The following is a 27,320-nucleotide window of genomic DNA, read 5'->3' on the forward strand; positions in this document are numbered from 1 at the left end:
TATGTCTGAGTACCAGTCTCCACATCTTGGTGGGTCTTTCGGAGCCGGGCAGGCCGGGCTGAGGCTGCTGGGGGACGCCTCCTAGATCCTAGCCCAGGACATCCTGCCCTGCGGCAGCCACAGCAACAGGCTCGCCCCCAGACAAAGGGGCCGGCGCGGCGGGGCGGACTCGCGCAGCCGGGGAGCGCGCGCTCGGCGCAGGGGGTCCTGGCGGCCGGAGGGCGCAGCGCAGACCCAGCGAGGGCCGAGTCCGCGGCGCTCGAGAGACCCGGCACCGGGGCGCATACCCCGCCCGGCCTGGCGCGGCGCCGGCGCCGGGCTTCCATTCAGTCTTTGACCCTCCGTCCCCACCCTGCCCGCCCCCCGCCCCCCACCCACGCAGGCCGCACCACTGTAACCGCTGCCCCGGCGGCCGCCGCTGCTTGTCGGGCTGGCGGGCGGAGAGCGCGGCGCGGCGGGGCCGGCGGCATGGCTGTGTCCTGGAGGAGCTGGCTGGCCAACGAAGGGGTTAAACACCTCTGCCTGGTAGGATGGCGGGCGAGGCTCTCCCGGCGTTTTGTCTCTGGGACAGCGATTTTGATTCATTCTCTGAGCGAGCGCGGGTGGGAAGCTGGAAGTTTTGCCTCTAACGCAAACATTCTCAACTAACAAAAACTTTCTGCCGGGAATACCTGGAGATAATAACCATCCGCTTCCTCCCTTCCTCCAAGTGCTGGGCAACTTTCCTACACTTTGATGGGAGAGCGGATGTGGAGGAAGGGAGAAGAGATCGCTGTTAGTGAACACAGCTTCTTCCTTAACCATTTAAACATCTTTCCCCCCACTTTGCTCTTTTTCCAGATTGCTTCTGTTGGTTTTATTTTATACAGCAAAGTCCTATTTTTCATTATCTATTGTTCATACAACTGATATTTTTGAAGTTTAACAACATGCAACGCCCGGGACGTGGTGATGTCGCTCATTTCTTAGTCTCATTTTGTCCTGCAAGGGGATATCTGCGATCTTTAGGAGACCTGTTTGCATCCCAAATGCTTAATCTCAGGTGTGCAGGGGCTGAGTGAGGTCAGATAGGTTTTCCTCTGAGTGGTTTTCAGCTTGCTGGTCAATTGAGAATGCTCTCCAAAGCCTTTCCTATTCTGATGTTTTTTATGACTTTAAAACTTATATTATTTAACATGGATTGCAATAGTTATGGCTTAAGATTTTTATGATATGTTTAGAAAGTGAAGTGAGACTGGGAAAGACCATCTTCTGATTCAGGCCTTTAGGAATGTCTACTGTGCACTCACACAGCTGGGTCAATTCCCTGAGAAATACTGAAGAAGCTGAAGCCCTCAAGGATCAGATACTTTGTTGGAAAATAAGGCTTGCTAATGAGAAGGCAATTTAAGAATGCCAGACTGAAGAGGCTCAATAAAAGTTTGTTGAATAAAACTGAATGATAATGAACTTTTGTTCGGAATTGCCCTGCATAGAACCCTTTTCCAAACTTCTGAATATCATAGACAAATAAAATTTCAAAAAGCAAAAACTAAATGGAAACCAACACAGACTATGCAAATTTTACTGCTAGTAAGGACAATTTATAAAATGAAAAACAAATAAATAAACCAAAATACTATTGCTGTGCTCATTAAAGAAAATTTACTTTTAACACAAAAATAGCTGTAAGAAATACTGATTACCTTCAGCTTCTACAGAAACTCATTACATTTCCTCCTCCCCCCACCTCCCTCTCTCTCGCTCCCCACTCTGATTATTTTTCATTATTTTATCCTCAGATCTATTCTGTAAGATAGGTAGGCCCATTCTTGACTTCATCCTAATTTTGTACACGAAGAATTTGAAGCACATGAACAGTAACAAATCTGCCCAAGGTCTCGGAGGCATTAAGTAGTAGATCCCCAGAAGCCAATACCCATGCTCCTCCTCTGCACCATTTAGTCATTGTTGAACTAGAATTTCCCTACGTTCTGAGCTGTAAAACTTTAGACCCCAAATGGAGCCATGGTTGGCAACTCCCCCCAATAATCTGAGGTGTGTAGGAACTTACCAATGTGCTGCTAAGACAGTACACATTCTCAAAGGACGGGCTTGTCTATTATTTATATTATTTGTCTTTTTATTGTGTGGCATTTCCTGAATGCAGCCATTAACAGAATAATTCCTGGATGTTTGCGTTATTTTATTGTTCTTAAAGTTTTAAATAGAAGTGTCCCAGGAGGCCCAAAAAATTATCTTAACACCTGCTTGCATGTTTCTGGTTGCATCCTCAAACAGCTTTGAAATGCTAAGGAAATAGGATTGGACTTCTTTCCTAGTCTCACTTCACTTTCTAAACATATCATAAAAGTCTTAAGCCTTAACTATTGCAATCCATGTTAAATAATATGAGTTTTAGAGTCATAAAAAACATCAGGATAGGAAAGGCTTTGGAGAGCATTATAACTTCCATTGAATTTGTTAGAGAGGAGATTGAAACCCTTTTCTCAGCCCTTTGAGTTCACCAGCCTCCCCCATCAACCCCTACCCCTGGGCCATTGCACAGCCTGATAGCCTGTATTTATATATTTTTTCATGAGTTTATTTGATTAATGTCTATTTCTCTCATAAAATGTGAACTCCCCAAAGGCAGGTACATTTCTGTTTTTGCTCATTCTTATTTCCCTGGGCTTGAAACATGAGTAGGTTCTCAGTAATTATTTTGAAAGCCCGGAGGAGAATAAATTTCCCAAGTTCTCTTCCAATAATGCTTTTTTGCAATGACTAATTGAGGTTCCATTGGAAGTACTGTGTCCAATGAATGTACTTGAGGTTTCCATTCATCAGGTAATGTTTATTTTTAATTTTTTCCTCTCACCCTTCGTATGATTTAGCTTATCTGGCTGTCCCTGAATGTCCTGCTTTTCTGGAAAACCTTCCTGCTGTATAACCAAGGGCCAGAGTATCACTACCTCCACCAGATGTTGGGGGTAAGTGGGACTTGGGTGACCTGTGGAATGGCTTAAATGTGGGCAGATGATGCTACAAAGCTTGGTCAGTTTTTACATTCATTAAAGAAACATTGTGTGGGTTGTTCATTTCAGAAACGTTTTTTACTCTCTAAAGGGGTCAAGTTTTCATGATTTATCGTTTACACGGGTCCAAGTTAAAACGATTGACTCTTTTAAGAGCCAAAGATAGTATCTTCTAAAGTGAACTGTTGGGCTAGCAGTATCTGAGAAAAGTGCTACTCCTTGCCAGCTGCAAAGTGTCCTGAGGTCTCCTTCACTTGGAGGACCAACCCATGACAGGATTTTAGTTTTTACTAATCAAGACTTCAGCCCGCCCATCAACTTACAGAGAATTTCTGCACTGCTTCATTTTACTGTCAGTTCTCACAAAGTATGTGTCTCAGGCGGTTATTCACTGCTGGGCATTTCTCAGCTGCTTGCCCTAGGTTAATGGCTGCTTATGGTGCCGGTGTTCTGGTCTAATAGGAGAACGATACTGTGCAAAACTTTGCTCTGATTTATCTCATGTCGATATTTTTCTTCTCTCCATTCCATGATGTTTCTGTTCTTATTCTTCCTCTCCTTCCCCTCCCTACTTGTCTCCTGAACAAAAGGCAGTGGCACTGAAGACATCTTTTTTGTACAATACAAGGAGACAGCTTTTTCTAAGCAAAAGCAAAAGATATAAAACATATTGAAAAATCTTAGGGCATCTGAAAAAGCAGATTTTGTCATTCCTTTTCATTGGGGAAGAAAATACATTCTAAATAGGAGATGCATTTTTTTTCATGGTTTAATGACTATTTAAAATTCTGATTAGTTCAGATGAATTTAGTGGAACCAGCCTTCCATTTCCTGCTTTACAGTTATAGATCTCATTTATCTTTAAACCTCAGCTCCTATAGTAGTGCTTGGCACATATTAAGATTGCAATCAATTGAGGCTGAATTAATTGATTTATATTTCATTTTATACAGTAAGGTACTGTCTTCGTTATCGGTTGTTCACACAGTTGATATTTTTAAAGTTTAACAACTGTTTTTTTAAAGAATTTTTTTTTAGAGCTGTTTAAAGTTCACAGTAAAATTGAGGGGAAGGCACAGAGATTTCCCATATGTTCTCCTATCCCCACACATGCATAACCTCTCCCATTATCAACCTCCCACACCAGAGTGATACATTTGTTACAATTTGATGACCTACACTGACACATCATAATCACCCAACATCTGTGTTTTCAACTGATGGATTGATAAAAATAGTCTCAAAGATTAAACTCATTTTATTGCAGATTCCTAAATCTGAACATTTCTTTCTTTTGTCCAACTAACCTGACATCCAGCCATCCAGAAAACTGTCATGAAACCTTTACTTTTCAAATGGGCACATAGAGAGTAACACCTCCCCTTTGCCCTCAGGTTGCTTACAATCTAATGGAAACTCCAACAACTAATTCAATAAACAAGTTAAGAAAAAATTTTCTCTAAGGAACACAGGAAGGTTTACTGGCCTATCATGTTACTTTGTTTCCTAGAAATTCCCCCTTCGGTATAAATTAGCAAACATGAGGTTTTTCAGTGAGAGCTATATCTGACCTATTATATAACTTATGAACAACTTGGAGAAAACTCTTGAAAGTTACGATGGTAAAATTTGCCTTTAAAAAATGGTAAATCTTGATCAGGACGTAGTTTTAATAATATAAAATCTAAGCCTAGACAACTTGGAACGTCATAATTGAACTTTGGATTTCAGCTCTATGACATTGTATAAGCTAAAATGATAACTTATTTAAAAATTAATTATGTTGGAAACCAACAAGTTAATTTTTTATGAATTTGGATGCTGTGTAACAGCTTCAAATTTATTTTGGTGACAAGTCAGATATGAAGAATACACACACACACACACATATATAACCCAACTAATTAAAAATATATATGTTTCACCTCTCTCTACCTCATCCCACTTCAGTGGTTTTGTTTGAATAATATGACAGGCTAGTGAGGTTCAATGGTGAGGCCTACAGAATAGCTGGCACATAGTAGGGGCTCAATAAATATTAATCAGTTGAATGAAGACAAAAATGATAAAAGGATTCAATGGAAGACTATGAGTAAAAAATGCAAGAGGCAGACTGAAGGAGAGAAAGGTCGTAAATTAGTTTTCATGGAAACATAAGAATGATCACAGTGAGTTGACCCTTAACCCATCAAGTCAGGAGTCAACATTTTATGAAGAGTCATAGTGGAAAGGAATAGCTTTTCTTCTTGGCATCATGGCGAAGGAAGAAGGATGACTTACAAATGTCTCACTTTTCAGTAATCACCTATCTGAATTTTCTAGTCATTAATTTATCTACACCATTTGGAATAGATATCATCCGTACTTTTACTGAAAAAGGAACTCTATGTATAGTTTGACTATTTGTTTAATGAAGGAGTATTTAATTTTATTTGTCCTTGGCTTATCTTTTCTAATCTTTTGATGATTGTGGCATTGTTGCATAGTATAAGAATTTGCAGGCATTTTTTCAAATTGCAAAGAAATACAGTATAACAATGAGATATAATTAATTTTAAAATAAATATTGCAGGCTCCCATGTTTTACATGTTTAATAACTATATATTATGAACTTAATGCCTTAGAGCAGGTTTTCTTAGAGCCTACCAAACACTCACAAGAACATGGTCCCACCGTGATAGAACTGTAGAAATCCTGAAAAGGACATAGGTACTCTGATATTATAAGTCCCTTTTAGGTAAATTTTAAGTTCATAAAAATTATGATGGTATTTTTGGAAATGAATTTGATTGCTACCACTTTAAAACACAAATGGAAACAGTACTTCCATTTGTTGAACATTTTGATAATAGCCTTTAGTCTAAGGTTGCTGTTATTCATCTGTAAAATGTAAGGTAATAATAAAGTTGGACTAGTATTATAGGAATAAAGGGTCCACAGGATATAGCTCATTTGCAGGAAGACATAGACATTCAGAAGCAGTAAATTCTTTGTAGTGGTGGTCTGACATCTCTGCTTTCTATTGAAAGATGATTTATTCAACTGCTTATTTATACTGATGATATACTAGTCACTTTACAAATGCTGTGTTTAAGCTAGGAAACTATTCTTCCCATTTGCACCTGGGGAAGTATAGGCTGAGGAATCTGAATGAATGATTTGCTCAGGTTCCTTTGGATGGTCAGTGTCAAAGCTAGAATTTGAATGCGGTGCTGTCTGGCCTTTTGCTTTTTCCTCGTTCTACACAGATTTTCTAAACCACTTCACTGGCCCATCTCAGATATTTATGTCACTGGTTAGTATTACTCTTTATCAGTGCTGCCCAATAGATATATAATGTGAGTCATATGTAATTTAAAATTTTCCAGTAGTAATTCAAAAAAGTAAGAAGCCAGTGGCATTTAACTTTAACAATATATTTTATTTAAAATAATATATCCAAAGTACTGTAATAGACTGAAGCATTCAACATGTGGTTAGTATTTTTTAAAACTATTACTGAGATATTTTACAATATTTTTGCCTGTTCTTTGAAATATAGTGTATATTTTACACTTATGTACATCACAATTCAGTCACTAAATTTTCATCAGAAATACTTGACCTGTGTTTAAATTTCATAAAATTTTACAGATGAAAAAGTGGATTCACATACCCAAGTTGTTCCAAACATATTTAAAGATTTTCCTATAACACAAATGAATATCAACTTTTAAATTTGAATTAAGGGACTTCCCTGGCAGTCCAGTGATTAAAGACTTCGTCTTCCAATACAGGGGGTGCGGGTTCAATCCCTGGTCAGGGAGCTAAGATCCCACATTCCTGGCAGCCAAAACACCAAAGCATAAAACAGAAGCAATACTGTAACAAATTCAATAAACACTTTAAAAATCGTCCATATGAAAAAAATCTTCAAAAAAAATTTAAGTTAATGAAATCAATGAACCTAAAAATTCAGTTCTTTTGTGGCCCTAGACACATTTCACATGCTCAATAGCCATGTGTGGTTAGTGGCTACCATTTTGGACAGTATATGTGTTGGCTGTGGTGGGGGGAGATTTTCCTACCTTCATGGCCAAATAAATGCATTTATCATTTTGCTTTAAGGCAACCAATCAGCCCAATAAAAAGACATCAGCATATGGGTAGTCCTCTTGTTCCCTCTCTCCTGAACAGGAATTAACATTGGGTAGGAAGTTGTGCACTCTAGTTATTGGCATTTAACTATAAAAATATCTCTGACTTCTCCCTAATCTTCCTAGCTTTCTGGGGTGGGAGCCTTTGAGAATGAAGGTAAAATTCAGAACTGGAGTATCCATTTTTATTACTAGTAGCCTTGGTGACTGTCCTCAGACCAAAATTAAGGGTTAAGGGAAAAGAAGAACTTAAATGATGGAAGATAAAATAATGTTGGGATTTAATATGTCTTAGTAGGAGTTTTCATCAGAATTGTTTTTTCCCAGACTAGGCTGACCCAGGCCTGGAGGCAACATGGTCACGGCTGGTTTATGCCTGAGTTAATGTGCTAATCAGACTGTGCACTTCCTAGGAGATGTTTAATTATGACATGCTGTGAATATTGGAATCTTAAAATTAGCTAAGAGGGAAAAAGAAGTCTTTTGAGGAAAGCCAAAACAAACACCCGAACAAACAAACCAGACAATAACTTTCCTTACCTTCCCATAACGATATTTTAAACAAAGGACTCCATTGATTACTTAAGTTGAAATCTGTCTTTGATTTATTTATTTTCAAAGAATGGAAAATGTATTTAGTACTTTAATAGCAAATACTAATGTGTTGTGACAGACTCTGAGAAATTCAGTTTCCTAAATTTTTTGAAATGTTGGGGCAGTTTAATTCAGGATACTACCTATAGAAGCCTTCATATTCATGTTCACCTATTTCTGAGTTCTATTTCTGACATTTTAACAATTAAAGGATATAATTTAATTGATATAAACATTTTAGTTTGCGAAGAGAATGCATTTTATGGTACCAGATTCAATTAGTCTTTGTTTTATATATTTTTCCCCAAAGCTAACATTTGGGGGAAAAAACCTAGTTTTTCTCACGGTGCCATGATGAGAATTTAATTTTTTTGCTTCATCTCACAATTATTCTTTTAGATTTGCTACATGGTCATGAAGATCTTTTCTTTCTTGTTTTTAAACTCTTATTGAGATACCTATGTTGATTGGTATCTCAGTAAGAAGTTGTGAAGAAGAAAGCTGTGAGCATTGAGGTTTTTTCTAATCTTACAATGATGATCTTTCTTTGGTCAATCATTATGCTTCAAGTGATTTAGAAACATTAACAATTTACCCTCTCAAGAGTCCTAAGAGTTGTATCATAATTAACATTTTTCAGAGACAGAAGTCTGCTGTCATGTGAGTTTCTTAAGGTTGGAGATTGGACAAACAGACCTAGGATTTTAAGTCACCGTTGGTTTTACAGCTGGCAGAATTTAATTCTGCTGAGAAGGAATATATGCCTCCTGTATGCCTCCTGTCATTTTCAGAAAAGGCTTGATCATTAACTCTTTCCTTCTATTGCACAGAATACTGTGGTTTCAATTCAGAGGATACTTTTAAATAAGTTGGTTTTGTTTGTTTATTTGTGTTTATCCTTAACATTCTGCGATTGAAAACAATTTACTTCTTGTTTATTGACAGGTGAAATGAGTTACATTACATTGATGCAATTGTTATGTACTTAATCCACTTACAATAGAGACTCATATAATTTTAGACTTGAAAGAGAGCTTTGTAATCTTTACTTAGATTTCTTCCTCATTTTCCCAAATAGAAATATGAGGTTGAAGTGATTTGCTCATTATTACTCACTCAATTAGTGGCTTGGTCACTATCCTGGTTCATTGCTTCTCTCAGTCCAATATTCAGCCTGTTATAATTAACAACTCTATAGATATATGCAAGACACATTAAACCCCATACTCTGTAGACCACTAGTTTTTCATCTTATGTGAAATGATATTTAGCAACGACGTTTAGCAATTTAAGAAGTTATGGAAAATTATTGATTTACACCCAAGATAACATATATTTCCAGTATTACAGTTGTTTTTGACAAATTGTTAAGGGTTATGAGATTTATTTTTATTTAAATTTTTTCTGATTCCATGATGTTTGGCAGAATTTTAGCACAATGATTAACCTCTTTGTTATATTCACCTAAATACCCACTGTATAATTCTCTTTTATCAATACCATCCAAAATAGCATAGAATTGGAATTTGGAATTAATTTCTGAGATTTTCAAATCTACTTCCTTCATTTTATTATTAATAGTATCAATTACATTGATTACATTCATTGAGGACTAAGTACCAGGTATTAGTCTAAGAGCTTTGCTTGGATAAATTTATTTAATCTTTTCATCCATCCTATGGAGTAGATATTTTTAGTTCTTAATTTTGCAGCTAAGAATTGAATTAAAGAAGCTCTGTAACTTGCTAGTGAGTGACAGAGCCAGATCTCTAGCCCAAACATCCTAATTCTAGAACTTGTACTCTTAACCATTGGGCTCTTCTGCCTCTAGGCAACATTAGTATTACTGTAGGCTGAACCATATGGAATTGTCATTTCGATAGAACAAAAATAATCCAATAGCAGCCATTGATGTGATTCAACCTAATAACAACTATAACCATTTGTTAATCACATATTATGTACCAGACACAGTTAGTTCTTTGCTCTTTTATAATCTCATTTAATCCTTACATATTTAATTTAATCCTTATAATAACACTGGAGGATAAGAATGATCACTTTCTACAGAATTGAGAAACAGGTTCTGAGTGGTTAGGTAACTTCCCCCAGGTCACACAACTAACAGCTGGAGAAGCCCAATTTGAGCCCACATTTGTCTCATACTAAGACCACACCCTCAATCACGCTACTCCTCCAGGGAGGTTTCTGAGACACAGAGGGTTAGAGCCTGCAATTTTCTACTCCTATCCAAGGTTCTTATGCATCCCACCACAGTGGCTCTGGGTAAGACTGTTTGTATGTATGTTTGTGTGTTTTTGTATTAATAAGTAAATGTAAGAATATAGTGTATAGATTATTCTTAAACCTGAAGCAGACTTATACACCTCATCCTAACTGATTCCTACTGCATTAATTTGCTCAGGCTTCCATAACAAAGGACCACAGACCGGGTGGCTTTAACAACAGAAATTTATTTCCTCATAATCCTGGAGGCTGTATGCTTTTTCCTAGGGATCACCCAGCCTGAGGGAATGAAGCTTGTAGAACTGCAGAATGTTATAGGTACCTTAGGTATTGTTCTAGCTCATTTATCTCATTCAATAGACAGATTTAGTATTGGGAAATGCCTTCTTTATGGATTCAGTGCAAAGTTGAATGTGGACAGTAGGTCTTCAAACTCTAGTCAGTGTTTCTAGTTCATCATGCTAAGCATTGTGTTGATCATAAAATTGACTTTAAAAATGCCTAGGTAATTCTGTGGAGGAAAATCAATCATCCTTAATTCCTTATTGACAATATCATAAGCTTTGGAGCTATATGGATATGAGTTTGAACCCTGGCTCAGGCATTTATCTCCCTTTATGATTTTGGCAAATTACTTCTCTGAGACTAAGTTTAACTCATCTTCCTCTTAGGTTAGTTGTGAAGATTCCCTGAGAAAATGCAAGTGAAATGTTTAGCACTTGGTGCATATGTGCTTAGCAAAAGATAGCATTACTATAAATATTAAGTAATATTATTTAGCATTAATGGTATTAATACTATTAATAGTAAATAGTAATAGAAATTATTTATGTTTATCAATAAAAATATTAAAAGGAATTCAGAGAAATATAAAGATGGAAGGAATTTGCTGAGCATCTGGCAGATGGCATTAAGACAGAGAGACTTTTCCTTTCCTTTGACCTCTGGCTGCCCCCCTGATCCTTGTGGACAAAGGAAGCCTATCAGTTGCTATTTGTAATTGGCACAAAATTTGTAGCAACTTGGTTATGATTGCTGAGTGGAATTTTATCTTGAGGTAGAACGCATTTCATTCAGAAAAGCTTGTATTAATCTTCATTGAATTTTGGAGTCTTCAGCAGATAAACAGGGAAATAATGCCTATTTCACAAGATTACTGTGAACCTTAAAGAAAATTAAAAGAAATAACCGCAATAATAGCTAGAGCCAAGATTCACTGAAATGTTCTCATGGGCCAGACATGATAAATTCTTTATACATTCAGTGTCAGAGTCCTGACTAGTCTACAAGGTAGGTTCTATTACAAAAGAGGAAGCTAAAGCACAGAAATTATAAATAATTTGCTCATGGATTAAAGTACCTTGCACAAAACCTGTTATGTAATGAGTTCCAAAAATGCCAGCTTTCCTCTTTCCTTCCCTTTTCTCTCATCCTTCATATTCATATACAGCAATTCACGTAACTGTTCTGTACTCCCATTAAAACATGATGAAATGATCCCACTTATCTCAGAGTGTTGTACTGAGGATTAGGTATGACTTAACAGGCAACTACTTTGAAGAATTGAAAGCATCACAGAGGTAAAAAATAATGGTTATTATTACATATTATTTCTGTCTCCTATTCATTCCTCCCAGCTTTTAAGGCTCCAGCCATTGGTACTCTAACAGAGCTCCTTTGGGAGTCGTAAAGGACAGTTTGGACAAAGAAATGAGAAGATTTCATTTTCATGACAGAAAAGCAACAAGTGGCCCTTAACATCTAATATGCTTTACTCCAGTATTGATTATTGAAGTGGGATCTTAAAGGGCTGTGACACGTTGTAATTAATAATTGCCGAGGCATGAACTAAGAGTGAGACTTTAGTATAAGAGTAAATTACCTAGAGGCGGAGTGAGCTTACCTTACTTCTTAGTATCCATGTCTTTTTTTTTTCTTTTTTAATTAATTAATTAATTAATTTATTTTTGGCTGTGTTGGGTCTTCGTTTCTGTGCGAGGGCTTTCTCTAGTTGTGGCAAGCGGGGGCCACTCTTCATCGTGGTGCGCGGGCCTCTCACTATCGCGGCCTCTCTTGCTGCGGAGCACAGGCTCCAGACGCGCAGGCTCCAGACGCGCAGGCTCCAGACGCGCAGGCTCCAGACGCGCAGGCTCAGCAAGTGTGGCTCACGGGCCCAGTCGCTCCGCGGCATGTGGGATCTTCCCAGACCAGGGCTCGAACCCGTGTCCCCTGCATTGGCAGGCAGATTCTCAACCACTGCGCCACCAGGGAAGCCCAGACTTGTACTGGGTTTTAAAGCTTGAGTGTGTCATGTTAAAGAAGAAAATATACTTTGTTCAACCACAAATTTTATATATATGAAATTTAATTTGTTAAAGTCTTGTGTGACAGTCATTCTAATTCTTATTAAAACCAAGTGCCTGCTATTGCTTTTTCCTAGCACGGAGCAACTATTAGCTTAAATTTCAAATAAAAAGTAATATCTGTAAAAATTTCAGAGTATCAATGGCAAAAGTATAATGTAGTGAAAAGAACATGGATTTTGTGGACAAATTGACCTAAGTTGAAATCTTGACTTTACCTCTCAATAACTGTATCTTTATTGAAATCTTCAAAACCTAGTTTCCTCAATTTTAAATTGAGAATTATATTATTAGATTGAACTACATGAAAATTTCAATATTGAAACATTTTGACTTACAAAAATGGCAATTTGGCATAGTTTAACCTAATTTCCCTCTTTTCGGATTATTATTATTATTATTATTTTGAGGAGAGGATTAAGTAAGATGAAAAAGAAATGAGTGTAAAGACCACAGATTGTGTTACTTCCCTTCTTTCTAATGGCTAGTTATAGTAGACAAATTCATGACAATTCTAGACTCATTTCTTTCAGGAAACACTGTTGAAGTTAAGAATGTTTTGATATTGCAATCTCCTTGTAAATGTTTGCTAATGACTAAAAGTTTCCAGTAACTAAGAGAAGTGTTAATGTCTAATTTTGTGCAATGTATAAATTCTGAAGTATTTAAAAAGATAGTTTGCAAATTACAGTATACATTTTTTCTTCATTATGGTTTCAGAAATATTTAAGCTCACAATTAATTGCTTTTCAATTGGCAGTAGTTTTCAAATTTTAGCTCCAAATTTCTTGGCCTTTTTTAAACTTTCCATCAAGCAAACCAAAGATTGAGGTTCACATGAAGAGGACAAATTTTATAGGACACTAGCAGTGAATCCTCTCTGTAAAAACAAAGGCGTTAGAAAACTATGTTTCTGATGTTAGGTACAGAGTGTTTAAACATGTACCTTAGTTCACAGCACACTGTCTTCATGGGTCTGTGCAAGGCCCCTGTTTGCTTTCTTCACCATTTATTTGGCAAATTTTTTAATAATGTGTGGACATGTATCATTCTATATTGAATGCTGATGACACAGAATTAGAAACTTCACTTCTAAGAGATAACCAACTATATATATAAAATCTATGTCAATTTCTCTATCTATATTTATGCCTGTATATGTAGATAAACATTTATATGCATGTATATTATTAATTCAAAAATATGTCACAGATATTATTATTTCATTTCCGTTACACAAGTTTAATTTATTTTTAATGGCTACATAGTATCCCATAATGTGTATGATAATTTGTTTTATATTTCTCCACTGTTGGCCTTTTTAATTCTATTCTTTGTATCACAGATTGTACTGCAGTGAATATCTTAGAAATTTATCCTTGGTTTGCTATTTTCCTTTTTTAAGAAAGTCCAAGATGTGATATTTTGGTCTTATTTAATGTTAGTATTTAGGGGAAAAAAGATTAAACTTTATTTACATCTTCTCTCTTATACCAATATATCATCTTGTATTTGATTTAATGTATTGTTCTACCAGCAGATGAACTAGTGTGGCCACTCTAAGTTGACCAATTAAACACTGAAGACTTTGTCAGAAGAGTCTAATGCTTAAATATGTGTGTATCAGGAAGTTTAAGTAAATGGTCTATAACAAATCATCCATCCATCCAGTCCATCGTTACTTTACCTATTCTGTTAGGTATTTGGGCCATTTTAATGCATCCAGAGTTCTTACTCTTAGAATTGATAACTTCTTGGAGACAGTGTATATATATATATATCTTTATCTTTATATTTGCATATATATATATTTTTTCCTCAAAGAAAGACTGGAAGAAAGTGAACTTGATTCAAACTTGGAAGTTATGGTTAAAAGATGCTGAGTTAGCTAACAGTGCTAGTATTTCAAAGACAAAGGCAGAACTTAAAGACACTTTTATAGTTTCAATTAAACATGTTATTAACTAACAGGATTGAGTTCGGCAGTTATAAAATAGATATGTTTAAAAGTAGGTTATGCTTGACAGACGTGTGAGAAAAATCTTAATTTTGAATATCCTATATTCAATATATGAGTTTTAATACATGTCATTATGGATATTCTGATTAAAGTTCTAACCAAGTGAATGGGTGCCATTGCTATGAGTATTGTTTCCTTCCAAAAATTACTCCATATGCTCAGGTTACTACTAGTATATCTGTTTTGGCTTCCAAATTTTAGGAGGAATATTGAGAAATTGAAAGTGGTGTGAAGATGAAGAAGAAAGATAGAAGAATGATTGTTTCTGATGAAGAGTAGCTTAGAGGTGGCTAAATACTCAATAATTGTGATCAGATATGCTGGACCTGTGATGTAGGAGAAACAAGGCCTTTCTCAGCTTTTTAGCCAACCAATCTCTGCAAAATACATTTCACTCCTCAGTGCTTTCCCCTGTGCATGGATCATTTCTGTAGGAGGAGGAAAATGTAACAATGACGTCCAATCAAATGCTCTGTAACTCTTGAGGCCCTTGTTGCTGGGCCTTAGAAAGGAGTAGAGGAAAAGGGATAGGTGTGAATATCCACAGGGATGTCATAGATGAATTTTTAAAATTCCATTTTAATAATGTTTGTCAGCTAAAGAGGTCAGATAATTTTTGCTTTATATGTTTTTACCTTTTAGAACAATTCCATGAGGGAAAGTGGAGGACATTTTTATTACTGTTCTGTTAAATTCTTCAGTGCTAGGTTTTGGAGACAAGTGACCTTGGTAGAGGTCACAGGTGTTAGCTGTGGTAAAAATTTCATACCTTTTAATCTGGTGACTGTTCACTAGACAGCGTTGCCTTTAGAAACCCATGAACGTGTCCATATGCAGTTCTGACTGCCATTTATGTTGAAGTTTAACTTTTCCAGACAGACATATAGTCTAGAAGTGAATCTCTTCTGCTCTCTGGGCTTTTGGTACAGGAAAAACAAGGTAGACAAAATCAGGACAGAACTATCATGTATCCATCTTGCTTTCTTCTCTCTGTGTAATAGCTACATTTCCTTCCAATTCATAATAGATTTCTAAGGAAAGACCACATTCCCACTGAAAATGGAAGAAAGTTCATTTCTAGAAAAGGTAGAATGAAGGATGATGACATATAAAAGGGAAGATTTGAGTTCAGCATAAGGATATCTGGATAAAGTATCAGGATGGACACTCTACTTTTGGTGGTCCCTTGAGCTATATGGAAAAAAAATTTTTCCCCCAGCTTCCTTCTTTGGAACTGATAGCTTCTTTTAGAGACAGTGTTTTTTTTAAAAAAAGCAGTTTATAGATGGGAAGAAAGGTCAACTTGAGTCGAAAATTACATCATAGTTAAAAGTCTCCAGGGCAGTTAGTTGACAGAAACCAGCTAGGATTATTTGGAATGAATTACAGTTTTTTATTATGGCATGAAGGGACATTCATGAGCTTTTGGATATACCCCAAGAGCACTGAATTGGTAGTCTATATTGGGATTATGTTAAGAAATAATTACTCCAATTATTATTAATGACTTTCTGGTTGCTCATGACATGTTATTCATTATTGTTTCCGTATGAAACCTTATCAAAATAGTTAGGTAATCCACTTTTGAAGTAGCCTTTCGTTGAAATGTCATTTTTTTATTCTTAAGTGCAATCTTGCTCCCATGGAATGCTCATCATATTCTAAATTCATATCCCTATTAGAATATATTAATGGTACAAACTAAACATTTAAATTAGAACCACAGTTTTGATTTATAGATAGAGGAAAAATAAATTGTTCTGATTTTCTGCCATGAACCCTTTTGGTTACTATAAAGACAATTAAAAAATTCCTACCATTGCCTTGGAAATCATATAGACTACTTTATGGGGTTGTCTCTTCTTGCTCATGTATTTGTCTCATGACTACTTTCTTTGGCTTTCACTGCTAAGGGAATATTTTCCCCAAGGAGTATTTTTTTGAAATAATTTTCTCTAGTATTGACCATGCGTTTTTGAGGTTCCCAAGGGTAAGAGGTAGTTTGGGCTTGTCCACTTACTATGCTGCCACTTGCTAGCTTTGTGGGAGAGATAAGGATATGATAAATAGGTAAACCTTTACAATATAGTGAGTTAAGTGTTCCAGAGGACGTATGGTGAAAGGCAGAAGGGAAGCTTTGAGAAGGATGCTCCAAATTTTTCAGGGTATTTGAAAAAGGGAAAAATGTGGAGGTGTAAATGAGGGTACTGTCGGGGGTGTGACCCTAGCAAGGCCTAAGAGAGAAAATGACCCTGGTCTGAGACTTGAAGAATAATAAAGAGTTCATCTGGTAGTTAGCACGGAAGTGGGTGGAAGAGGTGGAAAGCCATCACAAAGCGAAGTAATGGCCACAGCATGAGCTGTGGGTAGGCAACTGAGATACGCAGGGAAAGCTTGGAATAGCTGGTCTGGATAATGCATCCAGGAGCTGAACTGAGTCATATAATAGAAAAGTATAGCTGACTGGCCTTATGGTGTCATCAGTTTGGCTTATTTACAGGATTCTGATACAAGTTGGATGGAAAAGAAGGTTGGACTAGATGACTTATCCAGTCTTATCAGAGAGCTACAGTGGCCCTGAGGGTTTCCTTCAAACTGGGTGTTGCTCAGTTGCATACAGTTGATCCCAGTCTCTAGAAGGGTGGGTTCTGGGGGCGTGGACGTAGAGTTGGTATCCTGGGAGACGTGCTGTGCAAGAAAGAGCAGGTCCTGTGCTCTGGTCCTGGATGTTAACCAGATCTCTTGGGTAATCACTTTTGGTTTTGATTCTTTTTTCCTTTATTCCCAAAATGAGGGCATTGAAGGATCCTCTCAGAGGCTCACTCATTCATCATCCGCCATATACTTATTGCACACCTACTAGTTACCTAGAACTCTCTTTGACTTCTTTAGATACAGTTGAGTGGAATAAAGCTCAGCTCCCATAGCTCCAACTGTAACGAGAGCTGAGGATGAAAAGACAGGCTTGGAAAGAGTGATTTTCAGGAAACTATGCCATAAGAGCATTTAAATTCTGTAACTAGACCTAATTTGTGGATGGCCAGGGACCAGGATGATAGCTTCTATTTACTTCTTACTATATGCTGGGTACCACACTTAGTATATATATGTTCATTGAATACCATTACCCTTTGGGGTGCTTATTTTCATTTTATAGATGAGGAAAATGAGACAGAAAGGGTAAGAAAATTACCTAAGGCCTCACAGCTAATAAAAGTGCTTAAAACTCAGGTTTGTCTGACTTCAAAATGGATTCTAAAACAGTGATTGCCAAGCCTGCTTGTACCTCCTGAGGGCCCCACTCCAGATCTAAGGAATCAGAATTTCAGGTGGTACAACAGAGATATGTTTATTTTTAAATAGTCCATCAAGTGATTTCAATGTGTAGTTAGATTATGGAAATCTTAGATAAAGATTTACACAAAATGGGGCTTCCCTGGTGGCGCAGTGGTTGAGAGTCTGCCTGCCAATGCAGAGGACACGGGTTCGAGCCCTGGTCTGGGAAGATCCCACATGCCGCGGAGCAACTGGGACCGTGAGCCACAATTACTGAGCCTGCGCGTCTGGAGCCTGTGCTCCGCAACAAGAGAGGCCGCAATAGTGAGAGGCCCGCGCACCGCGATGAAGAGTGGCCCCTGCTCGCCGCAACTAGAGAAAGCCCTCGCACAGAAACGAAGACCCAGCACAGCCATAAATAATAAAATAAATTAATTAATAAAAAAAAAAAAAAAAAAAAAAAAAAAAAAAAGATTTACACAAAATGACAGGAAAACCTACTGGTTGGATAAGAGGCTAAGCAATTGAAAGAGTAAGAAAGTATTATGGTTTGGAAAGAGTTATACAAGGCATCTGAATTCACATCTCTTTTCTGGAGAGTGACCTGTCCTGTTCTGTTCTCAGGGAAGTAACAGCGAGGATAAACGGAGGCCTGGGTTCTAGTGCTTTGTGTCTTTACGAACTAACAGTGCAAATAGAGGCAAAAACGTTGGCCTGGATGATATGTAAGGCCCCATGAAAGAGCTAAGTTCTATGATTATAAAATATGTAAGAATTAGGTGTTGTATTGGCTTTATTTGGTTTGATTAAAAATATTTCCTTGGAGGAAAAGAGTCAATAAAATTGACCTTAATGAATACAAATTTACATACTTTTTGACAAACATAAAATGCCAAATCAGAATATAAACTCTTTAATAAACCTCTATGGTAATATTTATTTTTATTTTTTCCTGGAAATGACTAATTGTTGACCCACCAAGAGGTAGCTAGAAAATGGACCAATTATTAAAGCTTACTATTAATACTACTCTGGCCTTTTCAAATCCCTTTGAATACCAGTTTTGCATAGATATTTTCATGTAGAATGTCATTTTATATTTCCCTAAAATTGCTGAGAAAATTCCCAGCTGAGAGCAAAATGTTCATTTGAAAGTTAATTTACCAGAAAAGGTAGTTTTCAAGTCCTCTCTAGAGTCAACTATTTCAACAGAATTTTGTTACAGTTTAATAGCTTTGTCAAGAACTTGGATGAAGATGAGGAAACGTGAATTTGTAAAATTTTCAGCTAAGGTAAAATTGGGAAGGAAAAATATCAAAATACAGCATTCACACCCAATATAACATAATGGGCTGACACCAATAAATTCCTACATTTATGTACCTGCTCTCTCACACCTCCGTTTCTTTGTTGCTTGATAGCAAGTCATGTGAGAAAATTGTTGTAAACACAAGATGAGCCATTATGCCGCATGGTTGCCCCACAATATAACACTGTCTTAGAATCAGCAGGTCTTAGAATCAGCAGGTCTTAGAATCAGCAGGCCTTGGACCGTGTCCTTGGTGAGGGAGAGCATGATCTTAAGTACTGAATTCTGGTGAATGGGGAAAGGTCACTGAGATGATGAGGGAGTCTTAAATGTATATCAAGAATTTTAGAGGCCTAAAGAATTGTGTTTAGCCTGAAGAAAACAAGATTGAGCTAGGAAACCATCCTACTTTTACCTTCAGTTTTTTAATGTCTATTTAGGAATATTGTTATCCAGAGTAGCCTGGTGGGTAGAAGTTATAGAGACACAGATTTCATGTAAGTGTAAGAAAACAAAATAGAAGTTCTTGACAGTAGAACAGTCTGCTGTCTCTGGACACATTCAGCAGAGGGTGGGTCACCTTTGGTCAGGTGTCATAGAGGAGGTTAGTCACTGGGTGGATGGTGGGATGTGGGTTAGACCCTTTTAGTTCTCCAATCTTAGATGTATATGTTTTAGGAAATTATTTAGCAAAATAAATTTACTGATAAATAAATACTCAGTTGAAACTGAATCCCTTCTATATGTAAGGCTCAGATATAATTACCATAAAATGTAGTCCCCGTCTCAAACACAATTTCACTTCTGTGATGATTAACTACACAAAGTCCTGTCATTGCCCAAATTATGTCCTTCCGATTTGTTCTCCACACTTCATTCAGAGTTATCATTACCAGATACTAATCGCTCCTTACCACCTCCCTACCCAAAACACAATGCTCTGCATTGACTTTAGGATAAAGATGCACGTTCTTAATATGACCTACAAAGTCCATCAAGGTCTAGCCCTACCTGCTTTTCTGGTTTTATGTTGTACCCTCCTTCACTTCCAATCCAGCCATATTGGCCTACTATTAATTTCTCGTGTATACACCATGCTCCCATTTGCCACACATCCATTCTCATGCTGGTTTTTTCTGCACAAATGTCCTTCTCATTCCTAGATGACTTCTGCTCACGCTCTAGATCTCAGTTCACTTTTCACTTATCAAGGAAGCCTTCCTGACCTTCCTATTTAGATTGCATTTCCTGTTAGGCACGCTCATACTCTGTATTTCTCATTCACAGCATTGGTCACTGTGTATTGGTTACAATATATGTTTGATTATGTAGCTATTTGATTAATATCTGTTTCCCCTACCAAAATATAACATCCTAAGGAAGAAGGCATTTTTTGTTTTTAGTTCACTATTGAACTCCTGGTGCCTTGTGATATGTGCATATCATAATAAATATATCTTGAATGAATAATGTAAGTGGAATAGATAACACTTACTATGGAAGCACAGAAGAGACCATTTAGAGAAAGGATGTGATACAGTGACCCTAATCAATAAATTAATTTTATGTAGTGCTTGCATTTTTTAGACCAGTTTTGCTTTTCACAAAAGTCTTGCAAGCTAGGATTATTATACCATATCATATTATATTATATTAATTTTATGGATAAGAAAATTTTATTCCTCTCAACTTTACAGATAAGGACAGTTAACTAGCCCAAGAAGAATAGTTATTAGGTAACAGATTTAAGATTAAAAAAAAAAAAAAAAAGTGTTTGAGATTTTAAGAAAATGACCATGCACTTGTTATACCCAGATATTACATTCTTTTATAACTTGCTTCAAATGGCATACTTTCTTATAGGACTGTCTTAGTTCAAGCTGCTACAACAAAATACCATAGACTGGGTGGGTTAAACAACAAACATTTATTTCTTTCGGTTTTGGAGGCTGGGAAGTCCAAAATCAACTCTGCCAGCAGAGTTGGTGTCTGTTGAGAGCCCTTTTCCTGGTTTGCAGATAGCTGGCTGCCTTCTTGCTGTATCCTCACGTGGAGGAGAGAGAGCGAGCTCTGGTCTCTTCCTCTTCTTAATAAGGGTGCTAATCCCATCATGGGGCTCTACTCTTATGATCTTATCTTAACCTAATTACCTCCCAAAGGCTCCACCTCCAAATACCATCATGTTAGGGTTTCAACATACGAATTTGGGGGAACGCAAACATTCAGTCCATAGCAAGGACCAAACTGTGTATTATTTATACATATTCATCTAAAATATATTTATAGTTTAAAAAAATTACGCTTGGAATTTTCAGTTAATTATGTTTGCGACCTTCACAGGTAAGATGTGAAAGTAACGCTGCCATCTAGTGATAACTAACCTGAATGAGATTTGAAAACTAGAGTAGCAGGTTGAGCTCTCTAGGAATGGTAGAACACGTCATCCACATAGAATGGGCTGGGCACATAACGTAGGCAGTCATTTCTTTTTAGTGAACATTTGAAGTAGCTGATTCTTATGAAGGTCATGAATTAATAATGACTAAATAAAACAAATCTTAGCTGTAGACTATTACCCATCTAGTAAGTAGATAAAATGGTTTCCTATGATTTTGTCACTTAACTGAGATCTGTCTCCGTTTCCTTACCCTCTTGACTGCTTCTGAATGAGGGAGTTTTGTACTCTGATAACCTAATAAAAAGAATTTTTCATCTTGGTTTAAAGAGCTAAATATATTCAGGAATAAATATACATGAGGAGATGAGTCCTTGGTAAAATTTCCAGTAAGATTTTGCAGCATCATAAGGAAGAAGTGGAATGCCAAAATAAACTCCATTCATCCTAACAGGACACTTAAAGCCACGTTGAATTAAATTACTGTATGAGTTAATGTAAGCACAGCAATAAAACACTTCCAGACATGCAATAAATGGTTAGAAAATGCAAAAATATAGGAATGCTCTTTAAAGCACTAAACTGCAAAGATAATTTGGATAATTTATTTGTAGCTCTTAAGCCCTGAACGTATATGGTAGAAGTTAGCTGATATATTTTAAGTGAGTTATTGTCTTAGTACATTAAAATTACAGATAAAATTATTATCCAAAATCCCTCGAGCTAAAATTTTCTGGTTACATTCAGATGCCATATCAAAAAGATATAATTATTCCTTCTCTGGAGGCCTAAACAGCAAAACCTATCACTTTGAAATGATATTAATTTTGCTCATTGAGGTGAGAAAATTATACTTAACATTTTTTTAGATAGTCCAGTAAGGATTATTTCTACTTGTCTACTGACTGGTATACTCATTGAACTGTATCCCTTAGGTGTTCAAATTCGTGGTGTAGAAATAGTCTAACTGGAAATATCAATTACTTTTTATATAACTCAATGAAAATTATGGCTTTCCTGACATGAGTTATTACTCCGTCTCCCTTTCAGGAATAATAGTTCGTATGCTGACAATAAACACTGTGTAACAGAGTTGCTATTTTGCCAAGAGTTAAGCTGGGAATCTCAGGGGCATGAACAATTTTAAGATAAGAAAAGCATCTGACTTACACCTGTTTCTTAGTTGATATCCTTAACATAAAGTAGTTTTGTGTTTATTTCAGGACAAGTGCACAGATATGACCCCATCTCTTGTTTTTGTGTGATACATTCATCATATGAAGAATGTACCAGACAACAGTAGATGTCAATCTAGCAAGAATTTGATTTAAAATTAGTTGCCAAAAGTATTGGATCATACCAAGGGGACTGATACTTTGAAAAATATGTTGTACAATATGATTATGATCAGCTTTGTATGAGGCACAGCTGATCTGGGATCTCTCTTGGTTTTGGGTTGGGGAAGAACTTATTAATTTATTTTGTTAGTTGATTTACAATGTTGTGTTAATTTCTTCTGTACAGCAAAGTGATTCTGTTATGCATATATGTTATACATATATATGTATTCTTTTTCATCTTCCTTTCCATTATTTTTTATTATAGGATACTGAATATAGTTCCCTGTGCTATACAGTAGGACCTTGTTGTTTACCCATTCTATATACAATAGTTTGCATCTGCAAGTCCCAAACTCCCAATCCATCCCTCGCCCACTCCTCTCCACCTTGGCAACCACAAGTCTGTTTTCTGTCTGTTAGTCCCTTTCTGTTTCGTAGATAATTTCATTTGTGTCATATTTTAGATTCCACATATAAGTGATATCATAGGGTATTTGTCTTTCTCCTGACTTACTTCACTTAGTGTGATAATATCTAGGTCTATCCACGTTGATACAAATGGCATTATTTCATTTTTTATGGCTGGGTAATATTCCATTGTATATATGCACCACACCTTTATGGGTCAGGGGAGAACTTTAGAGGAGGAGTGCTTAAGATGAACCCTGAAAGATGGGTAGAGTCAGTAAAGTGAAGAGCTTAAAGGTGGGTGCTGGTGTGGAAGGGAGTTGTGGGGAGGCTCAGAGTGTTCTAGAGAGAACACAAATGAAAAACCTCTGTTTTAAATTCTTGGTACCCTACCAGTGAACAAAGGATTCAACGCTGCACCTGTGTGGAGGTACAGAATATACTGAAGCTCTCTAGGGCTCTTAACACCCGGAACAGTCCAGTGTGGGTACAATAAGAAATTGACCTTGCACTGAAACAATGTAGTGAGGTGATTGGAACACTAGTAGAAATGAGAGGAGGCTAAGTTTTATGGCAGTGCGGAGCAGAAAGAGACCGGTTTCTCTTTTGGTGAGAGAGAAAGTGGAGGGTTATTGAGGTCTCTTGAAGGAGTTGGCACTTGCCACAGTCCTGCAGGGTGAGGTCTGCAGCATGCTTGTAGTTTACTTTTGTCCTTGACTGTGTTTTGCCCCTTGCCTTATTCGTTCAGCTAGGATTGTGTCTAAGCAGAGCCTCCGCATCAGTTCTTAACCTCAACTGCAGCCTTATCCTCTTACCCATGTGCCGGACGCTCCTGGCTTACCTTCGAGGATCCCAGAAGGTAAGAAAAAAATCCGTCACTGATTCCAGCATAGAAATCAAGTGTAAAAGTGGCATGTTAGTCCTACTTAGTTTGCATGGTCTGACTTTCTGCTGGAGTGATTTCTTCAAAGATGATAGTAAAGACCACGTCACATGTCAAGGTGATCAGTGAGCTCTTCTACAACAGTAGATAAGGGCAGAGGATAACAGAGTATCAGGCACTGTGCTAACATCTATAAAATTCACATATATTGAATCCTTGTGAATCCTCACATGATTCTGTGGGTACTGCAGATGAAGAAACTGAAGCCTAGGGAGTTTAAGTAACTTGACCATGACCTTGAAACTAGTGAATGGTAGAGCGGAGATAAGCCCCAGTTCTGAGCTCCTTCTCATTCTTCACTGAGAGCTTGTATTTTCATTTAATTAAATTCAAGTGAGCAAACTAGAGCTGTGTGGACTTTGATTAATATATAGGATGACTGCTGGTATTGGTGTTAGTTTCTTAAAACACATACCTGTTTTGAGCTATGTAAAAGGCTTGAAATAGATTTCTTGATTAAGATGTGATGTCATATATGATATTTAGTATAAAACAAAGGATTTAAGAAAACAGAAAAGCCCTTTGAAAGTTAAAATTCATCTAAAATTGTTTTTTGTTTTCTCTTATCCTCGTGTGTGTGTGTGTGTGTGTGTGTGTTTGTGCGCTATATGTGTGTTTATTCCTTTCTTCAGTAAGATAGTTAGGCACTGCTGGATCGATACTGATATTTTAAAAGGAGTTGTTAACATGAGGTCATTTTGATGTTCTGTGAAGTTCATGTGAGTGGATTTACTGTGGTAAAACTTCTCAACCTTTTCACGTAATTATATTTAGAAACTCTTTGCTTTTAATGCAGTAATTTGTGGAAATAACTCTTTCTGTAGGTTGCCAACTATTGCGAAATGCTAGGTTTTGATCCCTGTGGCTGGCCATTGGCTTGGTGTGAAGAAAGAGAAGATAAATGGCAGGAAATGAAAACTGCCCACATAAGTCTCTCAGTATTTAATGTCTTAAAGAATTATCCCCCAGCGTGAAACCTAGGTATTTTATTTTTGTGTAAGATCAAGCAGGCATTTAAACCTGTAGATAAAATTGCTTCATTTAAAAATAATCATATTTTTTGACCACAAAAGGAAATTGTATATATTGTAAAATTAAAACGTTCCAGAAATATGCAAAGTAATCAGTGACGGTTCCCCTAAATGTTACTCTGCCAGAACAACCACTATTTGAGATAAATGCCTGCAAATATGTTAACATACATAATGTCATTAATTTTAAACAATATAGGATCGTAGTTTAGTTTATGTGTTGTAACTTTTTTTACCTAACAATATATCTTGTGTATGTTTCCATATCAATAATAAGCCTTCTCACATTCTCTTTAATGATTTGAGTGTTCCATTGACTAAATATAGTATACTTCATCTCACCAATTTTTAATTGATAAGCCTCTGCCATATTTACAAAGACTCATGCATGTATCTTATTTGCTACATCATTTTTATCATATTAAATGATTTTTATTTAGGTTCCAAGCAGGAGAACCAGAAGATTGTTGGATAAAAGCAGAACATTCCATACAACCTGTGGTGTGACTATCTGTATTTTCTCAGGTGAGAAAACCAAAAGATACTAAATATTATGTTAGAATAGCACATTTTATGAATGGTATTTTTATTGTTTATGGTTTTCTTATTATATAATTTAATTTTCTCTTCTGTGTATTTATCTAGTGGTGCTATAGAAAATGGGTGTGTTTTATATATATATATATATATATATATATATATATATATATATATATATATATATATATATATAAATGTGCAAAGTTTGGCCCCCAAGCTGGTAATGATTATTTTCTAAAAGTAAGTACTTTCATTTAGAAAGATTGGAAGAAAGTGATTAAAAGTTTTTAACCTCTAAAAGTAGTGATATGATAGAAACTTAAATGTGTGAAACTTAGAATGCAAAATGTGCATTCACAGAATATGATTCTATCAAAATTATATTTGTTAAGTGTTTCTTTGATATTAACACTTGGGCAGAAAAGCAAATGTCAAAATTTGTGGAAATTTATCCTGCTCAATTCCAAGTTAAAATATAAAGTGAGACTCTTGTGGTTTTTTAAGAGTCATTTTAAAATAAATATTTATCCTGAGCATTTATATGATACTTTTCAAATTTTTGAAACAGAAATTAATTAACATATTAAGTACAGAAGGGACTCTGGAGACGGATTTTGTAGGATCTATCCCCAGCCGCCCTTCTGCCTTACCGAGTGACATCATCTCTCTGATCTTCAGTTTGTTGTTAACTGTAAAATGGATCGACAGTAGCACCTATCTCGTGGGTTTAAGACTAAAGTAAGAACATGCCTATGAAGTTCTTAGGATAGAATTAGTTATTATAATTTACAACCTCAGGGGTGAATTATCTCAGTGGCATAGCACCTGACATTTTCATCTGTTCATTATTTGATAGGACATAGGTGTCTTGATACTTGGGACATTTGATCTGGATATGCGTGTATGGCCATTTTGAATCACAAGTGTTTCGGTATAGCTATTGCCAAGAAATCATTAAACTTTAAGCTTTTTAAAAATTGCCAAGTATTGTTGAAACAGGCATCTTCCCAGTGTTTTATCCCTCAACATCTTCCCACTGGTAGTTACCACCCTGGAAGTGAGAGATGGGGAGAGGCTCAGGGATGGGCTGAAGATTCCAGTATAGCTCAAGGCTAAGAACGGAGTAAGAGTCCAGGATATGATGAGGACCAAGGGTGTGGTCAGGGTTAGGGTTGGATTAGAGCTAGAGAGAGTGAAAGGTCAAAATGGAGGAGAATCGGGAAACGCTGGCACATTCCTAACTTGATTTGTTCTAAATGGTAGCTGTGTCCAAATATTCTGTTCAGTTGGAGAACAGCTGAAAGACTCAGATAGTGTGGAGTATTGCCATGAATGAGTATGTGTTCCAGAGGGTTTGCCTTCTGCCATTCACTAGGGGTCTGACTTTAGGTAAGTCACCTTTCTTAACCTTAGTTTTCTTATCTGTAAAATAGGGATGAGGGAATTCCCTGGCAGTCCAGTGGTTAGGAGTCCATGCTTCCACAGCAGGGGGCCCGGGGTTCGAACCCTGGTTGGGGAACTGGGATCCTGCAAGCCGAGAGGTGCAGCCAAAAAAAAAAAAAAAAATAGAGAGGATTCTACCTACCTCATTGTTTCGTTATGAGAATTAAATGGGGAAATCCATGCAAAGTGCAATGCTTTCGCTCTCTTGCCTAAAATTAGAAGCCCTGAAGTCTTTTTACCTAAAAAGCCTTTTAAAG

At 36.8% G+C, this 27,320-nt stretch overlaps 1 protein-coding gene across 2 annotated transcripts in view; it reads left to right on the forward strand.

The window, feature by feature from the left end:
• Positions 1–358: 358 nt before the first annotated feature.
• Positions 359–27,320, forward strand: part of NOX4 (NADPH oxidase 4) — a 142,965-nt gene continuing 116,003 nt past the window's right edge. The window contains exons 1-4 of one of the 2 annotated variants that reach the window (XM_036862588.1): positions 359–525; positions 2,877–2,972; positions 23,855–23,965; positions 25,521–25,605. In XM_036862588.1, the coding sequence (XP_036718483.1) occupies positions 469–525; positions 2,877–2,972; positions 23,855–23,965; positions 25,521–25,605 (349 nt within the window). In that variant the 5' untranslated portion in view covers positions 359–468. Of the gene's footprint in view, positions 526–2,876; positions 2,973–23,854; positions 23,966–25,520; positions 25,606–27,320 lie in introns of those variants that run through there. The other variant, XM_036862589.1, reaches the window with a different exon arrangement.

Source organism: Balaenoptera musculus, chromosome 8, assembly GCF_009873245.2.
Source record: "Balaenoptera musculus isolate JJ_BM4_2016_0621 chromosome 8, mBalMus1.pri.v3, whole genome shotgun sequence".
NCBI lineage: Eukaryota > Metazoa > Chordata > Mammalia > Artiodactyla > Balaenopteridae > Balaenoptera > Balaenoptera musculus.